The sequence below is a fragment of the Dufourea novaeangliae genome, unplaced genomic scaffold (genome assembly GCF_001272555.1).
Source record: "Dufourea novaeangliae isolate 0120121106 unplaced genomic scaffold, ASM127255v1 scaffold146, whole genome shotgun sequence".
Classification (NCBI taxonomy): Eukaryota; Metazoa; Arthropoda; class Insecta; order Hymenoptera; family Halictidae; genus Dufourea; species Dufourea novaeangliae.
In genome coordinates this window covers 62,698-85,977 of record NW_015374023.1, presented here as the reverse complement: position 1 = coordinate 85,977, position 23,280 = coordinate 62,698, and the positions used below count along the sequence as shown (strand labels likewise).

Genomic DNA, 23,280 nt, shown 5'->3' with positions numbered 1-23,280 from the left:
TAGGGGAACGGGGCGTATTTAAATTCGAGGAAGAGAGCTCGCTGATACAAGCAGAGGAGCGTTCGGACCGCTTTCCCTGTGATTAGGCAGATTTTCGCCGGCTTGATAAGACCGTCTGACTTGAGGAATCGCGTTTCCAGCCGTCGACCCGCTGGAAACGCGTGCTCGAGACGGTGACGCGTTCACGGAATTGCCGCCACCCCCGTGGTCATCGTCGTTGCCGTCGCCGGCATTGCCACCTCCCTCGTCGCGACAACTTCCGTATCCACCGTTGCTTCCGTCTTCACCACGACTTGGCTCGTAACTTCGACGAGGGCTTTGCCGGCCGAACTGTTGCTGCTGCTGACTGTTTTGCTGATTCGAACGGGGTCGTTGCTGTTCCTGAAGCGTTCGAGGCGGTCGACAATTCACGGTTTGGTCTTGGTTGTTCGTCTGCGCCGTCAGACACAATCGTTGCTGCTCCGTGTGTGTCGTTCGGTCCAACGGCGCGCTCCGTTTCTCATCCTGTCCGTAATCCTGCGTGATCGAGACTCGAGTGATCGTTGTCGCTGGCATCGTTGCGTTCGTTGTCGTCGTTGACGCGACCCCGGCTTCGCGGACGTTCTCGCTAATCGGTTTCTCGCCTATTAACCAGTATGTGGTCATAGCACCCTTGCCCTGCAAAAGCCCAATCGCAGCGTACAATTCCCATTTTCTCGTTCCAGCTTACCCAGGTCTAGGAAGATAAAAGAAACTCACCTTTATAGCGACCTCCCCCCTGCAAACGAGTTCGAACGTACCGAACGTATCCAAAATTTCTTTCGTCTTTGGACTGACATGGATCATCAAAGCTACGAAGAAGAAGAAGAAGTCAGAGAATACGTTCGTGACCTAAAGGATTCTGATACGTGGAACCGATTACCGTGACGGACCACGACCCCTGCGCATACCTTCTCCGTTACTTTCCATCCTAGAAGCAGTGTTCACAGTGTCACCGAACAGACAATACCTGGGCATCTTTAAACCGATCACACCAGCCACGCATGGACCTGAACAGGCGAGAATATGACGAGCGATTTCGAGAAGTTCCCAGACAAGGATAAACGGGAATAGGGGTAAAACGTTCCCGTTTCGAAGGTTCGACTTTACCGGAATGCATTCCAATTCGAAGCTTCAATTGCTCGTTCGGTCTGTGTCGAATGCTAAACGTCATCACGGTGTCCCTTAACGCTAAGCTCATTCGTGCGATCTCCCTGGCGTGATTCGTCCCATTTCTCACAGGTAGTCCCGATACTACCATGTAAGCATCCCCTATCGTCTCCACCTGGAAAATAAAACGAACAGGAATCATTCCCGTTCCACGTGGTAAAACAATGGGACAGCAAACGGCATAACAGAAAACTCCGTCGGTATCAATCGCTCACCTTGTATACGTCAAAATTTTCTATGATCGAGTCGAAGCACGTGTAAAGATCGTTCAGCAGATCCACCACTTGGAGGGGCGTGCTCTCGGCCGACAGTTTCGTGAATCCAACGATATCGCTAAAGTAGATTGTCACTTGATCGTATGTTTCGGCTATCACGCTCTGGCCGAGTATCAATTGAGACGCGACGGACCTGGAAGTTGCGAGTAGATGGTCCACTTAGCTACATCGATCTCGTTCCAAGTCCCGTGGGAATCATTTCGCGAGAATTCAACGGAGAATCGGGATTGCAATTGGGGAACGGGAGAGAATTATACTACCATGTTCAAAAAGTTTCAGGAATTTTTCATTTAAATGTCGCGTATATATGATATTGTGAACCTTTTTTTTTTGGTACAACTGTTATTTACATTCCCTCCAATATTCAGCTTGACAGCTTATCATTTGTCGTAATCACAGCGTTCTGTTTACGTCAAAGTTTTGTGTCAAAAAACCACTTCGGGGAACGCGTTTCTGATAGTACTGAAACCATAAAACAAAAATCGTAGGCTGAGCTGATGTCTACACCAAAAATCGAATTCCAGAAGTGCTTTGAAAGCTGGATCAAACGCTGGCGTAGGTGCCTTGGGGCCAATGGGGACTACTTTGAAGTCGACAATGAGATTTGTGATGATTTTTAATTTTATAAATAAACTCCTGGAACCTTTTCAACATGGCAGTACTCGCTGGTTACCTTGGCAGCAACTGATAGAGCAGTTCCTCGCATTTCCGTTTCTCCTCGAGGTAATCCGCGGTACGCTCCGCCACGAGGGCCTCCAAATTTGTAGCGTATTGCGTCATACGGGAGAGTAAATTGTCCATGATGTTGTTGCTTTCGTGGTCCCTGAAACGAATCGGCGAACCGATCATTGTACTAGCTAGCCGATATCGTCGGCTACGAGGAGAGTGGGATTTGTCGCGCCAGAACAAGAGTCGTATGGCGCGCGAGACGAAGAAACACCGAAACATCTGCGCAGTATCCTAGCACCCGCGGCAAACAGGACACACGGATCGATCGACGTTAATTTTTTTTTAATTATTTGTTTGCTTATAACAAATATATATGTCCTGTTTGATTATATTATTTATAAGCAAACAGGACACACGGATCGATCGACGACACCTCTCCTTGACTGGTCTCATACAGTTCGAAATTAAGGTGATCTTATATTATTATTAATTATAAATAAATAAATAAATTCTACAATCTACCACCGATACGAAGGATGCGCAAACGAGTTTGAAAACACTACGGGGGGTGGGGGGAGGAATATTTTCGGATCCAGCATTTTCCCGATTCTTAGATTGTTGATCGATCGACGTGAACTGAGATCCGGCCTGTTGTTGCCATGTAAAAACAATATTGCCGACATGCGTCTACACCTACCCTCGACAACACGAGGGGATCGACCGCAAATATGACGACGCATCGCGAGACACCGGGGGGACCAATCAGCGGGAAAGGGAGAACCGAGAATCTTCCGAGAATACTTATCTGTGATAGTCGAGAGACGGTCGACGCGGATTCGTTTACGCCAAAATGAAATTTTGTTTCGTGAAAAAAAAAAGGAACCTGATTTCAAGATTTCCTCCTCGCTACCATTCTGTAGGGTAAGTCTGAGAAGTTATTCAGCGCGTCTGTAAACCTGGTATCGAAGTTTTAGTAAATATGGTAAGAAAATCAGCATTTTCATTTGTGGTGAGGGCAAGAATTTTCTTACCTAGTTATAAAAAGTAGAATCACTCTGTTGTTTGAGCAGATGATCGCGCCATCTTCATAGACTAAGTTTCAATGACGTGTAGGTCTAATTTAAACCTCAAACAATGATGTTTAAAATAACCATAATGGCGGAAATACATGGTCCATCTACCCCATACGATTCGGGATAGATAGACCACTTATACTTGGTAGAGATGGACCACCCAGTCTATCTCAACCATACTGTCTTAGTGTAATTGACATTATTTAAATTTTAACTCTCTCAGCTCACTTGATTACCTCGAATAATGCCGTAACGGTACACCTTATGGAAATATTGAGGCGTGGAACATAAATGACACCAAGGGACTCGTCTTATAAGGTACGTTCTATTTTGTGGGTGGCAGCATTTCAGAGATTTCAAGGTTACCTTGATTTTTTTTAACGGAATGAGCAGCATAAAAAGCAAACATCGATAATTTGTACAAAAAATAGGTCACTCCGTTGAAAAAACTCAAGGTGACCTCGAAGTCTCTGAAATGTCTCCACCCACAAAAAAATCACGTACCTTATAAGACGAGTCCCTTGATGCCATTTAAGTTCCACGCCTGGAAATTTACATAAATTGTACCGTTGAGTCAATATTCGAGATGATCAAGTTAGCCGAAAAACCCTGTACAAACACGGTGTCCGTAACTCACTTGTTAATCTTCCGTATCGTTTGCTTGAGCGCGGAAAAATCCGGCCTATCGGCAGCATCCTCCGCCCAGCATCGTTTCATCAACGTGGCCACCTGCTCGAAACCACAACAGTTTTATCGTACGATCGAACAATTCGATTTTAACTGGAAAATTAAAAAAAAAAAAAAAAAATAACACGCTTACCACCTCCTCGACCGAGGTCTCGTCGATCGTTGGTCTCAGAGGCGAGCCTCCGCCTCTCTTCACTCCTTCGACGATTTCTGAAACACAGGAAAAAGCTCATTGGTTCATCCCGCCGAGGTCGTGAACGGGTCAAGCGAACTGCGTCTGTTTCCTCGCAACTTTTTTAATCTCGTGTGCCCAGCAATTCGAGCGGAACGGAACATTGCTCAGCCGCGAAATTGCCTCTGTGCGGTCCGTGCGACGCGAAAAACTTTCGAAAGTCCGTCAGCCATTTTGACACCTATTTGCTCCAGGAACACGACGATTGGGTTTATACGCGATCGTTACAGTTTCAAGCCCTGGTTTTTAACGATGCGTATACGAATCAACATGTGCTTCGATCAATCTTCATTTCAATATTTTCGTGGTTTTCGGGTGAAATTCGAATTTCAACGAACGGTCACGACGTCGAACGAAAGATAAGTAACGATTGTAACCTACTGTTGTTTTTGTACAAATCCTCCAAGACGGCGTTGCAAGTTTCGCAGTTGAGGGTGCAGTGCGGCCTACGAACTTCAAGCAGCGGACTGACGGCCCTTCGAGGACTGGCCCCGCCATCGGGACTGGCGCCCGGTATCGCCGGTAACGTCAGACTACTCGTGCTCGACGATTTGCTCCTTTCCGCCATTTCTCTTCCGTCTCCTATCTGTCGCGATTACTAGACTTTTTTAACCGACACACTTGCGAATTTACCCATTACATTTTCAATTCTTTTCCCATTTTACTATGCATCTGACTCTCTCTATCTCTCTCTCTCTCTCTCCCCCTTTTTTCCCCTAGAGGAAACTGAGTTTGCTCGTCAGTGTACCCTCACAGGCAAACTCAGCTCCTACTAGGAGAAAAAGCAGTGTAGTAGAAGTGCCTTCTATCACTTGGTATCGGGAATTATCGAAAATGCCAAATTAACATTCGATTTAATATTTATTTTGGTACTTGAAATAAATATTAAAGTGCATGTTAATTTGGCATAAATTTGAGAAACTTCCGAAAGCAAATTGTAGAAGGATCTTTCCTTACTAGTTATGTAGCTCGCAATGGGGGATGAACCGGTTGGAGAAGCGTCGAGGACATCGTAAGGAGGATAGGAACCGAAATCTTTCGCGCCTCGTCCTAAATAATGGCTCAACGTTATCGCCCCTACCATTATCGTTTAATCGATGCTCGGCACACGCGAGGAGAGCTTTCCCTTCGATCTCGAACGCGAGGCTCGCGCAATTACTTGCCCGAATCGAATTCCGTTCGAAATCGTTATCGCGAGGATTCGAAAAATGTATCCCAAAAACGGTCGCACAAGCAAGGGATGATTAACACTGGAACTACCAGTAGTAAATGTATACTAAATTAACTTGTAAAATTTAGTAATAAACATAATAAACATAAAAACATAATACACATTTTATGCAACTTGTAAGATTAATTATTACTTATAGAAACAATGGGGCCAACCCGTTTATAAATAAATAAATAAATAATAACATAATATAATCTGGCGTAATACAGTATCATATGAAATGTATAGTAAATCAGAAGTCAAACGATCAATTCCACAAAAAGTATTATTTTTATATAAAATGATCAGCTTAGTAGATTGTCCTACCCTCTCAAATAAATTTCCACGTACCCTCTCGTGCAGCCAGGCATTACAATCTATTCTACCCTACTTCCTACACATCCAGGTACAATAACACCGATACAATATCCACAATACGCAATGTAGCCAAGAAACGTAACAAAACCAAATGGAATTTTTCTCAGAATCAATTTATAAGATCGAAACTAGTGTTGTATAAAGCTCGAGTCTTTGAAGCTACAAAGCTTAGCCTTAAAGACTGAGTCTTTAAGGCTACAATCATATGAAGCTCGAGGCTCAAGGCTCGAGCTCCAAGGCTCGAGTCGTCGAGGCTCGAGGCTCGAGTTTCAAGGCTTTGAGTAGTCGAGGCTCGAGCCTCGAAGCTCGAGGCTTTTATGTTTAACACGTTCACTTCTTAGCGTGTTTCTGCTGGTTTTGTCTTCAGCGCCAAAGAGTGATTGCCCATTAGAATCATATAATAATATATTACACAATATGATTATATGTATTGTGCAAACTTATCATGCGTAATACATTAATCTTGCTGCCGGTCATCTATGACTCCCACGGCGTAAGGGTATGTTTCCAGTCGATCAGATAATACTATATTTTGAACATTACAGACAAATTTTTAGCAATGTTTCATTTCGTCTACTATTCAATAGTTATTTTGTTTCATTCTTCATTTCCCTTTCTTGGTATCAATCTCTCATGTGTTTGCAGTCATCGCTGTATTTTTTAAAAACTGTATAAAGTATAATATTATAGATTTAGTGTAAATTCCATTATTTAACACTTAAGGGTTCTAGAGGGTTGAACCTTAAAGCTTCAGACTTAATGTGGAATAACACAGTGACGATTGGCAAAAATTAAGTTTTTTATATATATACTTTCAAAGTATAATTTTTCGAAAATATTCTACCAGAATATTAAGTCGAATATCACGTGAATAACGAAAAAAATGTCCCAACTTTGATCAATGAACCGTGAACAAATTGAGAAATTATTTTGTTCGACGCGTAACATCCTATGACTCGTATATCTTGCTCAAGTATACATAGGTATTTTGTAATAAAAGAAAATTTAACGTATTGTCCAAAATATATATTTGATCACCCTATTAATAATAGTTTAATGAGGTTTGGGTGTTGCAGAACTAATTTATAAAAACCACGCTTTTCTGGACGTTTTTGGATTATTCGCCCTTGAATCTTTAAAAGCTTGAGATTCGTGTAATATTAGAGTTAAAAACTGAAAACTTTTAGGTTAAGTTTTAAGGCTTCGAAAACTCAAGGTCTGTACATTACTTCACTACATACAATTTATACGACTCGAGCCTTCAAGCTTAAAGGCTCGAGCGTTAAAGACTCGAGCTTTCACGACTCAAGCTTCGAACCTTGAGGGTTCGAGCCTTTAGGGTTTGAACCGCGACTCGAGCTGTTAAAGCTCAAGACTCGAGGCTCATTTTAACAACACTAATCGAAACTTCCATCTACCAGATACTACGATAGTAACATGTATACTTAAAACTAGTAGAAGTAGTGTCATGCGATGTTTTCGTTAAACTTTTGCAAGGTAAATTAAATTAAATCAAACTTCAGAAATTGTAAAATAAAAAACCTGCAATCCGTTATATTAACGGGTTTAGTAGTTCCAGTGTTAACGCAGAAATCCTGGCGGTTGTAAACAAAATTCGTTAAAAGTTCACACTCGAATATGATTTCCGACTAGTTCAATTAATCCACTGGTCTTTCTCCTTCCGTTTCGTCGATGTTCAGACGAGACGTTGTTCCGGCCGGTGTCGAAGCCGGTGGTTGAAATCGATGATGGTTTACACCCCGCAACGAGAAACCCTCTTGTCCACCTTGTTTTCGAAACGCTGCATCTTTCGTCGCGGCAAGGTTCAACGAACTCGATTCTTCCTCGATCGCGTACACGATCTCCCAGTTCACGCCAAACAATGAATGGAACGTTCGTTCCGACCGTTGTTTTCCTTCGGACGCATGAGTTCCGTCCCTAATTCCCTGCGCGATACCACGTTGGACCGAAAGGTTCGTCGAACGCGTGAAAGTCCGACGAGCTTTCCCTATCGACGTCGCGATCGAAATCCTTCCCCATTATTAACCCATTTAAATAACATTAAATTAACCCCTTGCCTTGCGATTCTTTTTCACGTCTACAATGAAATATTTTACTAGCTTCCCAGAAGCAGAAGGAATTTTGTACTAATTGCAAGTGTACATTTACTCCGAAATGTTTTTTTTTTACTTTCATGTGTTTTTACTCTTAAATGTTAACCCTTTGCATTCGACTGTCGCCTCTGAAGCGACAAAATGTATGGAAAATTAGAAATTCCGAGTGCAAAGGGGTTAATAACAGCAGGACAATATTTCACATCGACTCGAAGATAATAAATAATAATATTGTTTATGAAACCCGTATCGAATGTCGTCACCACGAGTCCAACTCGATGTTAGAAGCCAAGGAATTAAAACCGGCGTTGGCATTCGCGGGGAACACTTTTATCGAACTACCGGCTTCGATGAACTTTCGAGCCCTCCACGCACAAGATACACGTTCGAGGGTGTTGGAATGTTTCGTGGCTCGATCGCACTTCGTCCATTTACAATCCACCCTTGTCAGTTCTGCGAACCTGAAACGCGTTTTCGTCGTTGTTGCAGTCATCGTCATCGCTGTCGTCGTCAGTCTCGAGCCGCCCGAAGTAATCAATTAACTGCCGGATCTCGGATATGGAATCAGGGTAATTGGCTTCGAAACACTCGTGGAGAGAGAACGGAAAGAGACGTGGAGGCAAGAGGGAGGGGGATTGAAAAGCGGGTGAGAGGGAGGCAACGAGAAAAGGGGCAAGGGAAAGGGCGAAAGGGATGGAAAAGGGGTTGAATATCGAGTAAAAACGAAAATCGGACAGAGTAAATGGGACGTTCGTAGGGTTCGTAAACACAAGCACTAACCGAGATGGAGTGGCACGTAGTCACGTAGCCCGCACGATCACGCACACAAACACGCAAACATGCCACACGAATAGAAAAGAACACACGGCGGTAATGACCAAGACATACCGCGTACTACTCTACTTCCGTCTAATGAAACGTCCACGCTGTCATAACCGCGTAATCACTGACTTCACGTGCCGATACAAGATTACGGACCAACTCCTCGCGGGGAACGAGAACAACGGATAACAGGAACACCGGGGGAAAGAAAAGGGGGACCAAGTGAATGCTTGCGATAGAGAAAGATTTGGGGTGAGAAAAAAAGAAACAGAGTATATATGTGTGTGTATGTGTGAGAGAAAGAGAGAGAGATAGAGAGAGAGATAAATGTAAGGGATAGTGAACGAACGAGCGAGTTAGCGATAGAGGGTGGAAGAGAAGCGACGAGGAAACAACGTGCGCGAAATCCGTGTGCGTACCAGGACGCGAGAAAGCTTCGACTGAGCTTTCAACCCCCGACTCGAAACGCTCCTAGCCTACACTCATGGCCCGTTTCATCCTGTCATCGATCCTGCCGCTCTCGCCGAGAGCCGAGCTTGCCAAAGCTCGTAAACTTCGTTACCGATCGATCCGCCGGCTCCGTAGACCGTACATACCACCCGCGAAGTCCTTCACGCGGATATACGGAGCTACCGTTCGTCGCTATTCACGACGAGCATCGAGTAGAAACGAGTGGAAACGTGTCGAAATGCGAGTGGTCGCGCGTCGAGCCTGACGCCGCGGTCGGTCGATACGAAAACTCCACCATCGCGCGATACCAACGCTCCTTTTACCGGTTGAAACCGCAACCACAGGGCACGAACCGTTCCACGCTCGATCCTCGGTGACACACACGTTCGAATAACTCGACGGGTTCGGATGTTCCGATGATTATTCGGAATAGGGCAATCCTCGTCGATTTCGATGACCTTGAAATATGTTGAAATATGTTGAAAGAAACTTCTTTCCTGTTTTTGTAGATATTAATAACTAAACTGAACGATAGTGACCCAATTAATAGAATCTGTACGCAAGCGAACAATTGTAGGAACCAAATCGATTTTTTTAATCCGGACACTCATCCATTCTCTTCGAGGGGTGTTTTCAACCCTTAAAGTCGCGTCTCAGCCGATACAAAAAGATACGTATTCCTTATTTTTGACCGCTTAACAGACATACGAAGTTTCATCAAAATCTGAGGGGGACACTTCCATGCCTTCCCTTGTGAGAGATACCTTCGAAACAACTATCTGCCTTGGCTCCTACCCATCTAGTGTTCTCCGTACTCTGTTATCGTTCCAGGTATACATATATTGTTCAATGGTCACAAACCTTTTGGTGGGAGATTAGTGTTGTCAGCCAAGTAGAACGGTCCCTGGCGGACCACGATTTCGTGGACGATCACTGCGAAGCTGTACACGTCCCCCTTTTGAGTACCTTCCGGCGGTCGTCTATCCGTTCGCAACAGTTCCGGGGCTGTCCACAACTGTCCTGCGTGCACGAGAGAACATTGAACGCGTCTACACTGATCACACACAGATACACCGTAGGTATGAATGTTGAACGTTCACGAATCGAAATGTAAAGTTTCACCAGCCGACATTCCGTCGTCGAAATAACACCGGTCAACAAAATTTAACTTTTTGTTTATCTTCGAACATCCAGTTGCTGATTCTTATAGATTCTTCTGTGCTGAATACGAATCCGTAAACAGTTCTTTGCCATCACCCTCAGTTTCTGAGAAAATTTAATTTAAAAAAAAAAAATGCAAATTTTCAACTTTGAACATTTATTGTGTTCAAACATTAATAGTCATTCAGTTGATTGTTGCGTCAAATTACTCTGTAAACTCTCCCGAATAAAATGGTATACAAAAAGTTGAAAATTTGCATTTTTTTTTTAAATCAAATTCCTCGGAAACTGAGGGTAATGACAAAAAACTGTTTACGGATTCGTATTCAGCACAAAAGAATCTATAAGAATCAGTATAATTGTTCTTTGAGACAAAAATCATGTTGACCAGTGATAATCGATCGCTTCGGTCGCCAAATCGATACTCTACCGCGTCTTATGAAATTTTCGTGCGCTCACTTCTCCAGTAGGCGTATGTGTTCCTGTCGGCGTCCGCATCGGTCGGATTCAATTTTCGCAGTTCGTGCAATCCAAAGTCGGCGATCTTCAGAACGAATCGCGAATCGACCACACAATTCGAGGACTTCAAGTTACCGTGACTCTTCACCTCGGACGCGTGAAGGTACGCCATACCTCGAACGATGTCGTGTATCAAAGACACTTCGAACACCCGATCCAACTTGATTCGTTCGTCCTCCAATACATCCTGTCAGCACACAGCACAATTCGAGTGGGAATTAGATCGATTTTGTCGAGCTGAACAACTGATACAGGTAACCCATCGCGAGGTGCTTAAGGGGAAATTATGACGACCGGGTAAATAAGTCTTTAAAAATTGTTTTCAGGTATAAACTACAGTTTTCACGTAAAACGTTTGTTACCTAGTTTTAGTACAATGTGTTTAAAGATTTGAAAAAACAAAATTAATAGAAAAATATGCCTGTATACGACCGATCCTACGTATTCGCCCCCTGCCCTCCATTGTGCGCTGCCAGCGAAAAGATCGACCAACCTGAAGAGATCCCCTGGGGCAATATTCGGTCAGGAGACAACAGTGCGGTGGCTCGACGCAGGCACCGTAAAATCGTACCAAATGATCGTGCTGCAGATCCTTCATCTGCGTGACAAAAGGGAGAAAAACGAAACAAAAACGATAAGAGCGATTCCAGGTTGAAAGGTCGAAGAGACTCACCCTCTTCAATTCGAGCAACAACGGCCGCGAGATTTCCATCTTGGTCCTGGGCACAAATTTTATAGCGACTTTCGAGTTCTGCAACGAATTATGCCTTTACGTTATAAAAAACAAAGAAAAGAAAACGGGAAGGAGGTACCGTGGGTATGAAGCAGTGGACAGGGTTTCGAATTCGAACCTTGTAAATACCCGTTGGAACGTACGAGCTTCTGTCCATTTCGTCCGGTAAACTGGCATTCTCCACCGAGTATATTGTCTGTGAACAAAAAAAAAAAACGCGAATTTCATTTCAGATTAATTCCCTTCGCTGGCACGATAATCGATTCGAATGAAAGCGCCGACTACCACGATTACAGGGGGGTGACAGTACCGTTTCACGTCGAGAAGGCTAAAACAAGGATGAAGCTGCATAAATATTGCAACGATTTCTCCTTTTTTTCCGGGAGAAATCTCATTTATAGGATCCGCCGGGGTAAAAATAAAATAAACGCTCGACGGCAACTCGGGCGCCCACTTTTCCCGATCTCCGGCTCGCCCTGTCGTCCGTCGGAAAGCATAAAAACGTATTCGTCTACATTCGATAAGAACGAATGGGATAGATATGCTATGCATACTGGGTACGACCGAATAACATGTACAAGCGGGTACGAGGTGATTCCTTATGAAAAAAATAAGAACGAAATATGGAATAAAATTTTTTCATTTAAGGCTTAGTTTTTGAGAAAATCGTCTTTGAAAATCGGCTAAATACGAGGGGAATTGAATAGGACTGGGCTAGCGCGTCTGTTCATTGCAGTCCATTTCTACTTACTACTATAGTGAACACACGTGTTTCAGATTAATTTTTGAAGTCGATTTTCTCGAAAACTAAGCCTCAAATAAACAAATTTTATTGCATATTTTGTTCTTATTTTTTCATAAGAAATCACCTTGTACCCACTTGTACATGTTACTCGGTCGCACCCTGTATACACTACGTACATCGCAGTCGTTCTTTCTCGATGAAATAAGTGTTACGGGAGCTTATCTCGTATTCACCAGTTGGCTGCAACGCATCTTGTTCGCGATCAAAGAGTACATGGAACCTCGCGATCTCGTGTTTGGAACCAGCATAATGATGTCGTTCCAGTGCACCTTCCACGTCATGGAAGCGATTTCCGCCTCGAGCTTGAAGTACCTGCAACGCGATCGAAAAAGATTATTATCGTTCGCATCCGCGAACGATACCGCTGCTTCCCCTCTGACTGCTTGCAAAGGAAGTAACGTCGCGGATGAAAATCGTGCGGTTTGAAATTCCACGGTTGCGATACGGATTAACCCTTGTGTAGGCAACCAAAATATTCACGGTTATTGGAGCAATTGGAATACCCTCATTCTGGCAGATTAGATAAACATAGATAATTTTACTTTCATACTTTTCCGGAACTCTTAGTTTTTCTTTCCTATAACTTACCAAGTGATGTTTTAGACAAGAACAGAAAAAATTGTGAAAGGAAATCTTAATTCGGGCCTGGATTCGCGTATCCACTTACCTGTAAGTGAAGACCGAGCCGACGACAAGAACGACGACGATAGAGCTTAAAACCATCGAGAGAATCGCGTGTCCGGGAAGAGCTGTCGAAGAGAACCGATATAGAAGAAGGTGTAATCTCTATAAAAGTTGGTAATCAAGGTATGGGCATAGCCAGGGGACAGGGGGGCGCTTGCTTCCCCTCCTGGACTTCAAAAATTGACTTTTGGCCAGTAGAAACGCGTTTTCAGACCATTGTGTGGCGTCGCGACGCGATGATTCGTGGAATGAAAACGCGTTATTAGTTAACATCTGTACAGCTTACAATTGTCAGGACACAAGGAGCCGTCGAATCCGCAAGTGGGCGTGTCCGGCGGCGGATCGGTCCGCCCACCAGACCAGTGGATCATCTTGCCGGGCAGGTACTCCAACGTTTTATTGGCACCGTAGTAATTGGCGACGATCTACGGCAAAACGTTTCGAAATACGCTCGGTTAGGCGTGGTTACGAATCACGAATAATGTAAGGTAAATGTCCCAATTACCGCCAATGTCCCTAATATCGTCACTTTATTTATTTTACATAACAACAACGTAACGTATAAAGAATTGTGCAAAAAGAAATTTTACTATTAATTTGGGACTCTGATGTACATAAAAACAATGAAATACGTGTACTGAGATGTACATGGTAATACGCTACAGTTACGCTACAATCTTAAGGTGACAGTAATTGAGACATCTACCCTAAATACGCGTGACTCCACTTTTACCTCGAATTTGGACGTTTCCGGATTCATGTCTAGAAGGGAATAGTCCGCTATGCGATCCCCGTTCTCGTCGATGTTCACGTCCCCCGTGATGCCTGGAATGTTCAGTTCCAGAAAACGTGGATGAACGAGAACCGAACAACAGTGAAAACCAGAAATCACAAAAGATACAGCATGATAAGGGTGTGAAAAGTGCCCTTAGACCAATTTGGACTAACAATATAACATTCGATAGCTTGGAAGCTTACCTTTGAAGCTCCTTCCCCACATTCGCCGGGTCAGTTTACCACCGTCCAAGTTTACTTTGCCGGGTTGGTCCGGCAGGCTGTCCTCGAGAGCGAGCGCGTAGAGAAGGACGGCGTCGTAAAACGCGGTCACAAACGTCGAGACTGAACTGTTTCCAAATGTGAAATTATATTTACTCTGGGCAAGAGACTTAACCTCTCGCGAAAAGTTGAAATACTCGGCATTGTCGGGGGTCCGTGGGGTAACCGTTAACAGCGTCTGGTAGGCCTTCCGGGCTCTCTCGTTTCTCTCCTCGCTGTCAGTCTCCATCCTCCACGGTTCCTTTGAGTCGTTGTCGCTGAAAAACAGTTGTGGCGATTTTGTAAAAATGTTCGTGGCGATATCCAATTTAGAGAATAGACAAGATAAACCATCGTTTTCTATTATCGGTTTTACCCCGTGGTAGAAGCAAGATGGTTTTCTCTGGGTTTTTTTTAAGCTTAATAACTTAAAATTCTGACTTTATATAGTCCCAAGCATGTGCTAAATACTAGATTGTTAACTTATAATTATATTGTGATTCATAAAGACTTAAATAAGAGTTACAATTATCATTTCATTTGCATTTTTCCTCAGCTTCTCCATCATGCTTCCCCCCCTTCTCCGCGATATACATATGTAGCACACACCGACACGATACAGGCGTTGCATTGCGCGTGAATTCTGGACCGGAGAATTGCGGTTTGCGGGCTCCGATGCGTCCGACCGAAACCGATTCGATTCTTGGCGAGACGGACACATATCGGGTGGACTCGCGATTCCACGCTCCACCCTTCCTTACCTCCGTTCCTAATCGAGGACTATTGGATTTGTTCGGAAAGTAATTTCGTTTTTTTTCCAGTTAAATCTCGTTAATCGTATTATTAACCCTTTGCGCTCGGCTATCTGTCCCCTCTGAAGGGACAAAATGTATGGAAAATTAGAAATTCCAAGTGCAAAGGGTTAAGAAGACAACTTTATTCTAACTTATAAAATTATCATATATTTGTGATAACTGACATTTCAAGCTCCAGTTTAAAAAAATGTTCCTGAATCTGTCAAGTCGTTTTTGTTTGTTGTTGCATCGAAAATGCACCAGTTTCGGTCGTTGCAAAATTCTTTTAAATTTTGTAACGCTGGGAAGGGAGGGGAGGTGGTGCAAAATACAATTTTTTTCTTGTAGGATGGGGCAAAAGCCATTTTTTCCGTCCAGGGGGAGGGGGAGCAAGTACTACGTATATAATAAATAAAACTGTAATAATAAATAACCTACACCCATGTATACAACTAATAAAACTGTTTCTTTCTATCAAAAAAATCGTCTTTCATTTTCATAAAAAAACGAAATTGCTTTTCGAACAACCCAATAGTTGTTTCTTCGCTTACCTTGACGCGAGTTCGATGGAGAAAAAGACGTATTCCCCGGAGTCCACCATTCCAAGCTGTTCGGCTGCCAACAAAATTTCCCTGATGGTAGTCGAGTTGGCACACATCACTACAACTGAAACCAGCGAGAATTATTACTTTTTCCTCATCCTATTGGAAATTCTGAGTTATCCTCCTCGGATACAGTGCGTGATCTTGTCATGCATTACAACAGTACTGTTTCCTTTAAAGACAATTATAATCACGCTGTTGCCAAATACAGTAAATCACTTGGATTCATCACTAGATTCGGACGAGAATTAAAAAATCATCAAACCTTACTAATTTTATATTTTTCTTTAATTCTACGTCGCTTAAGTACGCCACGACCTTAAATTCACTTAAATTAAATTAAATTAAATTAAATTCAATTAAATTCAATTTGACATCTATCGACTCGACCAACAGACCAGAGACAGAGAGAGAGAGATTCGAATGGGTCCCGGAAGAAGAAAGTCGGCGAACTGCGGTGGAACTTACTCCTGGCGGATTTCGAGACAAACTCCAGTAAATTTCTGTAATCCTCGCCGTTTGTCGCTTCTTGGTTGAAGCTTCTGTGAACCGGCGTCTGGTTCAGAGCCGTGAAAACCGCCCCCAAAGTGAAGTGACACTCGGAATTGCCGCGGCTACTCGCCATCGCGTGATTGTGGTACAAAAGGCCGGCGAGTTTCCATCCGAATCGCTTTAAAATGTGCCTGAGCGCCTCGCCCACCAGCCGATGCGATCCCATCATCCTCGTCAGGGTGGGATAGTGCTCGCCCTTGTGTCGGAACGCTTCCGCTTGTCCACCCGCCGTCAACACGGGAATACGCCAAACGCCGGCGTATCGCGCGACTGGAGCGATCACATAGTCGCATACTGGGCCCAGGAACGCATCTGCGTACGCGAAAATCATGCTCGGAAACGGCGAAAAAAAGTTAACGAACGTAAATTTGTATGTGCGAATATTAGTTGTTTCAAGTCACCCCAGGAATCACCTATTTCGTGTGCAGACGCGCGTTCGCCTAATTTTTCCTCTCGCGACAGAATCATTCGAACTCGATCGAGAATTCCAAACTTATCGCCGCCGATCTCAAAGTAATATTTTCACGAAACGATAACGTTTATCTCGTCACAGTGGCAAAAAATCGGACTATCCAACTATTACTTTCCACCGATCAAGTACGTACGCGACGGCTTCGAGCACTATCGTCCCGTGATAGATGGTCGAAAACGCGGGGAATTACACGCGCGTAGGGAGACGCAGAAAATACGGGACGCCGGAGAACAACACTCGTAACTATAAATTTCTCCCGGAACAGCGTGTTCACGGACAAAGCAACGGAAAATACGCTCGCGAGAGGAGGCAACGGCGGAGAAAGAGGGCGATTCTCAAAGGAGTTGCCAACGAATTCGATCCGCAACCCTCGTATGCAGTCCATTAACAAGCAACTTCCAGACGCAAAATATATTGTCAGTAATATGCAAATCATATTTTGGCGCCGTTAGATTACTTTTTACGACTTTTTAATCTGAGGCTATAATGAAAATATAATAAATGTTAATGTAAATATAAATATAAAATATAATGATAAGTGTGGGAATAATTTTGTTACCCACTGTACTTTTCAAACTGTCGAGTAACTCGAAAACTCGTTGCTTCTAGTTCGCATATTAGAAATACGATTAAGTTTCGCTGGTTGGCTCGCGGCATAGGATGCTACATTGAACGTAACGTACGATATTCACGGTGAAACGAATCGCGTACCGAACTGATGACTCCCGCGTGTTCCCATCGTTATTGCTTTGCCATCGTTACTCGCGTAAACACAAATGGTCGCGGCTACGACGATCGTCGTACGGACAAGATCTCGCGTATGTAGGCGATTTGAAAAAAAGGTAAGAGAGCAGGATGAATGAGTAGATAGTAGACTTGAGTGGATGAAAGTGGCGAGGATGATTGAGGACTTCAATAGGGGGTGCTTGCGGAAAAAGCTAAAGGTATACAGGGTGTCCCAAAATTGCATCGACTCCCAGAAACGAGGGATTCCTGGGATGATTTGAAATAACTTTTTCCTTAGCAAAAATGTTATCCGAGGCTTGGTTAACGAGATGTTAACGAAAAACCCCGACTAATGGGAGCGCACGTCTGTCGGCCGTGTTCCCGCGGTAGCGTTGACTGACGCGCTGCGATTGGTAGCCAACGATACCGCGGTAACACGACCGACAGACGCGCGCTCCGATTGGTCTGGGTTTTTCGTTAATATCTCGTTAACGAAGCCTCGGATAACATTTTTGCTAAGGAAAAAGTTGTTGCAAATCATCCCAGGAACCCCTCATTTCAGGGAGTCGAGGCTATTTTGGGACACCCTGTATGTATGTGTACAGGCTTGGTGAGGCAAGACAAGCTTTTATCGCATTGTTTATGCAGAAGCTGTTCTGGCCAGGTAAGTAGAAGAGATAGAGCGTAAAACGGAGCGATTGCTACATCGACTTTGCCGTTGTCACCGAGCATCACACAGTGGGGTATTTCAACCGGAAATCTGGCCAAACCCGCAAATTTCATCTGTCAATTCTTGCCGATTAAAGTTTTTAGTATGTTATTAACTTTATTAGGACTAGTGTTCGTTGATTATCTTCTATTATATATAGGGTGCGGCCGAATAACGTGTACAAACGAGTAAATTCGTTTTTTATCCGAAGCCGAGCTTCTGCTTAACTATCTATTTAGATTGATTTCAGGTGATGCCCCGCCCACTGGTGGGAATAACACCGTCGCTCGTGTCGCATTCATCCAGGAATCACTGAATCTTGTCGCTTTTGTGACCGTGTTTCCGGTAACAAACCAGTCCGTGTCTACCTGTCGCGACGCGTGTCTCTCGGTCATCGGACTCGACGATCGATCAGCCCAACGATTCGATAACGTCGTCGTCGATAAAACGATCGATGACCGAACTGTAGGAAACGATGACGTTCGCGCCGTAAACAATCCTAATTATAGATATCCGATAAGAATCGAGTACATCGGGGAGAAGGAAGGGTTCCCCCGTCGTCGGCGGATAAAGCCAGATTCACACTAGCGGTCAAAGGTACGGTCCGATCACGATCAATCTGAATTTAGATTATATCGTTCTCATCAGATTACGTGTGATTGATAAATACCGCTGCCTGATTTAACGTGATCTGACCGTACCGTGACCGCTAGTGTGAATATGGCTTAATACAGTCACCAACGCTACGCTTGTTCGTCCGATTCGTATAGTGGGTCGTAAACGGAACGGGTAAGGCAGGGGGAATGTGAACAGACGTGTTGAAGCGTGGAAAGACGACCTGCCGTTTGGTTGATGTAGAAGTCGAATGCGGCCAAAGGGCCGTAAGTACTGGAGCATCGTGAGTCCCGATGCTCGACCAGTATCGTCCATCCTGGCAGAGGACCTTTCGCGGAGCTGACGGCTTTCACCGCCAGATGAACAGCCGGCAATATCCTTAGCAAGCTTTGCTCGTGTCGGGGATCCGCCGGCGCTATCACCGCCAGTTTCACTGGCTCCCGTTTCATCGGCGTACCTCGCGGCTCGATGCACTCCTTGGGTGGTTGCATCGTTGCGCTCGCGCTCGCACACATCGTAGTCAAGAGCAACGTCAGTCGAACGGGCGCGTCTTTTACACGTTTGTACCGTGTATCTCGCCTCGACGATGACGACGACATCGTCGATCTCGTCAAGTTTCGGTTAACTCGCAATCGCTCTTTTCGTAGGTATAGTTTACCTTTGACCGGAACACCTGTCCACTAATTTTGGAAATCGATCGTTATTTATGGGTTTGTTGGATGTTTTTTCGGGTTACGCGAACAATACTCCCGTTCGAGATTCGTCATGTTTTCCATCCTTTTTCATTTCATTTCCTTTCCTTTCCGTCAGTTCGTTCCAATCGTCGATCGAATAGCAGAAACCTTTTCACCTTTCAAGGACAATTTCGAATTTTACGAGCGCGAACCACGTATCTTCACCTTCCTTTTACTCCTTCGTCTCGATCGAAAGCAATCTGTTCGTAACACGCATCCAAAGATCGATCAAGTGAATAATAAAAACTGAAAATCTAGATCGATCTCGAGGATCGCTCTTTCCTCGTCACCCGTTTTATAGACGCGTGTCCACGAAACATCTACGAAGGATTTCGCCTCCTTTTCTTCGGATAGGATAAATATACCACTGGACGAAACAGTAAAAATCTTTCGAACACGACTGTTTTTCGAGCGGTCCACGTTCAAAATTTCTTCCCGCCAACGAAAGAAACGAGACCGACTTTCCGCGACGAGGGCGAGTGAGCGAGCGCGAGCAAGCGTGCACGGGCTGCGCGATCGAAACTGAAACGACTGGAGCGTTTCAGAGGAAACTGTCTACTCCGAATCGCCTCCGACATCGCGGATCGTCCTTTTCCTGCACCTGTCCTCGATCCACCTCTCTTTCTCTGGACCCGACCACGCGTTCGTGCCTGCGCGTTGCGGCCCCGATCGGAAACATTACTGGGAAGACCGAAGGGAACGCATGCGTCCGATCTTCCGACAACTATTGTCGTACTTCATCGCCTTCCACCAACTACCACCAACTTCCACCAACTTCCACCCCGCCAGCCGAAACGTACACTGACCTGCAAACTCAGCTCCCATTAGGGGAAAAATTGGCGTAGGGGAAGGGCCTCCCACCACTTAGTTGTGGAAGTTACTGAAATTTATGGCAAATTAACATTTAGTTTCAAATTTATTTCAGTATTTGAATTAAATTTCTCAAGTTGTATGCGGTCCTTCCATCAACGCCACTTTTTCCCCTAGCGGAAGCAGAGTTTGGCTCGTGAGGGTACTTACGATGATTTCTCTATACAGGGTGTCCCAAAATAGGTGTAAGTTCTTTAAAAGCGCGGTTTGCAACCATTTTTTCCTTAGTAATTATGTTCTCCCAGGCTTTGTCAACAAGATATAAAAGGTTATTTGAGGAATTATTTTGGGCCACCCTGTATACCTTGAACTGAGACCCAACAATAGACCTTTCATGCAATGTATTTTTGTGGTCCACTTTCCTGGGGTTACATTACTCCATTTCCATTTTAGTGCCACTACCCACCGCAGATTCACCGTTCTGAAAACGTAGAGGTCACTAAAATCATAGGCTTTTTAAGGTGTCGGTATTACAGTTTAGGTGTGCCACCAACTACCATAAGATGAAAGGTCTATTCTTATACCTCGTCTATGTAAAGTTACAGTGAGTAGTAACACTAAAATATAAATGGGGTAACGAAACCCCATAAAAGTGGGCCGCAAAAATACATTGGATGAAATGTCTACTCCCTGTGGTTCCCTGAACGGTTCTCGCGGTTTCGAACTTACCGGTAGAAACGTGCCAGAGTTCGAGTACCGACCAAAGATATTCGCGCGCAATCTTTATCGTAAGAACGCGTTTCGTTTGAACGGAACGGCGAAAACGACAGCCTCGTACTTAACGCATTGAGCACGTGTAGTGTTCGCAAGCTCTTTGAACAACGCAATGAATTTGCAACGCGTCGAGAGGTGTATCACGCGTGCAAAAAAAAAGAACAATAATAGAAACGCTTTGGCTGCACGATAACACGTCCTGATAACGGGCACGAAACAACGCGATAAGCTGTTCGCTTCATCTAATTGATACGGCCGATCGGACGTGCGATCGCGCGAGTACCGTGGTCCCTCACGAGCAAAGAAAACTCGAAACTTTCAAAGACCGACGGTTGCGACTGAACAAAAGAATGCAATAATGCCCTTACTCTCGTTCGTATTCCATTCACGGCTGCGGTTTCGATCAGTCACGTGGAAATTCGTCCGTGTCAGAGTCGAAAATAGACGGAACGGGGATAGAAAAATGGTAACTCACCGCCGTACCAGTTGCCCACGTGATCCCGCAACGCCTCTGGATAATCTCCAGGCTCCGTGGTCTCGACATCAAACGTGCCGAACGCGAAGTTCGGCTGTTTCTTGATAAATTCCACCATAGACTTCATCATCAGTTGACAAGTGTGCCGTCCCGCCACCTGGCTCTGTCCATTCGTCGCGTAAACTAGATGCACCTTCCGCCATTCGTAGCTGGTCCGAAAACGACAAGAGAATGTGAAACCGCGTGTACAAGAAATCGCAACGATCCACGACGATAATCACACGCACCGATTCATTAGACCGACGAAAAAGTTCGCGAGATCCCTGAACGCCAAATTACCAATTCTGGTGGTCATGAAGTACTCGTCCTTGCATTCGGTTTTCTTCTCCGTGAAGTCGAAGGTGAATCCACCGGTGGTGATCAACGGGGCGCCGAAAAATTTTACCACTCTGCCAACGGCCGCTGGAAATCGTTAAACGTGACAATTGACTACAAATGTAATAAGATTACGGATGCCATTGTTGTCGAGGGGTCAAGAATCTGTGCCTCGAGAACAATGTGCTCGAACATTGTGCGAGAACAACAAGCGCCATTTGCTTTATGTTACAATAAGAGTATGAAGAAATTTACACTGCAGCATACCATTAGGATACGTACCCAGATAACACATGACGCCTTAAAGACGTCCATTTTACGGCTATTTTAGGTCTAAGGCGCCTTTAAGCCTTCTTGAAGGCGTTATAAGGCGTCATGTGCTATCTAGGTATGGGTGTGCGATAGCATAGACGAAAATCTCAGCGGTGGTGAAAGAGACCTAACTTCATTTTGGGTTCCTCAGACACCCAAAATCCATGATCCCTCGACAACAATGGCACCCGTAGTCCTATTATTTCTGTAGTCACTGACGTGCCCGAGTTCTGACAGCGATCGAGCTACCAAATTCCAAACGATAGACCGATCGATCCCCTCCATCTTACCCACGCAATAATCGCAGGCAGGTCCCAGAAACAAATGAACGCAGTTCGAGAAACTGTCGATCGCACCGATCTGTGCATAAGTCGCGTCGCAATGATCGTCCTGGGAGAGAAATTTGAGCTTCAGCCACGGGGGTAGCAAGCCTCGCGATCTCACCTCGTGGACTGCCAAATCTGAATAGAAAGCCATCACAAATGATATCGAATCAGCTCAGAAATCTACCGTGAATACCTGATCCCTCGACTTACCCAGAACCGGTAGAACCTTCGGCAACGAAATGTCGAATCTCGGATCCGCCGGAAGTAAGACCGCTATCCTGAGCTCGCAGGACACCGTGCCGTGGCGATTCCTCTTGCATAGAGCTTCGCAGCCACGCGCCAACTGTACCTCGCGACAGGTCACTTCTCCATTCGCTTGACACGCGAACCACGCGGCGAACGTCGTCAACAGAACGATCCAAACGGTACCCATGTATACGAGCGATCGCTCGCCGTCTTCTTTTGAATTTTAACGAAATCGACGGGACACCGTCGAGGATTCTTCAACGACGCGTTCCTCCCTTCTAACGCGATCTTGGCCACCGATCGCGTCCATTTTCTCTTTCGATCCTCGAGCAAAATTTACGCGAGTGCCCCCTGGAAATCGTCGCTGGATTGCTGTCCTAAACGCTCTCTTCGCGATACCAGTCGAAACGAACCCAGGGCAGATCGTTCCCCGAGGATAACTATTCTTAGACGATTCGGGGTCGAACTGATGCGCGTGGACGAGGACGCCGAGCCGGCCAGGTGATGATCGCGTGATCGGAACGATCGGTCACCCTAGAACTGCCCGTTTTATCCAGATGATCGTCACGTCCAGAGAAACTAGAACTGATCGCCGAACACCCAAATGAAACGAACGATCACGCGCCACTGACAACGAGATCGACAACACTACTGACGCTTCGTCCGGTGATCTTAAGCTGCATTAACCACTCGCTAACACCGTAAGTAGTCTTCTCTCGTTGG

The 23,280-nt window shown here is 44.9% G+C and overlaps 1 protein-coding gene across 1 annotated transcript; it reads right to left on the bottom strand.

Moving 5' to 3' along the window:
- Positions 1–18: 18 nt before the first annotated feature.
- Positions 19–22,744, bottom strand: LOC107189145 (atrial natriuretic peptide receptor 1-like). The gene is made up of 24 exons (XM_015577620.1): positions 22,522–22,744; positions 22,276–22,446; positions 21,586–21,760; positions 21,299–21,507; positions 15,900–16,295; positions 15,381–15,495; positions 13,979–14,313; positions 13,734–13,825; positions 13,287–13,425; positions 12,984–13,065; positions 12,490–12,628; positions 11,630–11,707; positions 11,452–11,529; positions 11,272–11,376; positions 10,719–10,965; positions 9,960–10,118; positions 4,029–4,102; positions 3,843–3,937; positions 2,137–2,286; positions 1,404–1,596; positions 1,129–1,303; positions 930–1,028; positions 739–830; positions 19–657 (listed from the first exon to the last, which is right to left on the bottom strand). The coding sequence occupies exons 1-24, from the start codon at positions 22,742–22,744 to the stop codon at positions 19–21; spliced, it is 4,260 nt and encodes a 1,419-aa protein (XP_015433106.1).
- Positions 22,745–23,280: the final 536 nt, after the last annotated feature.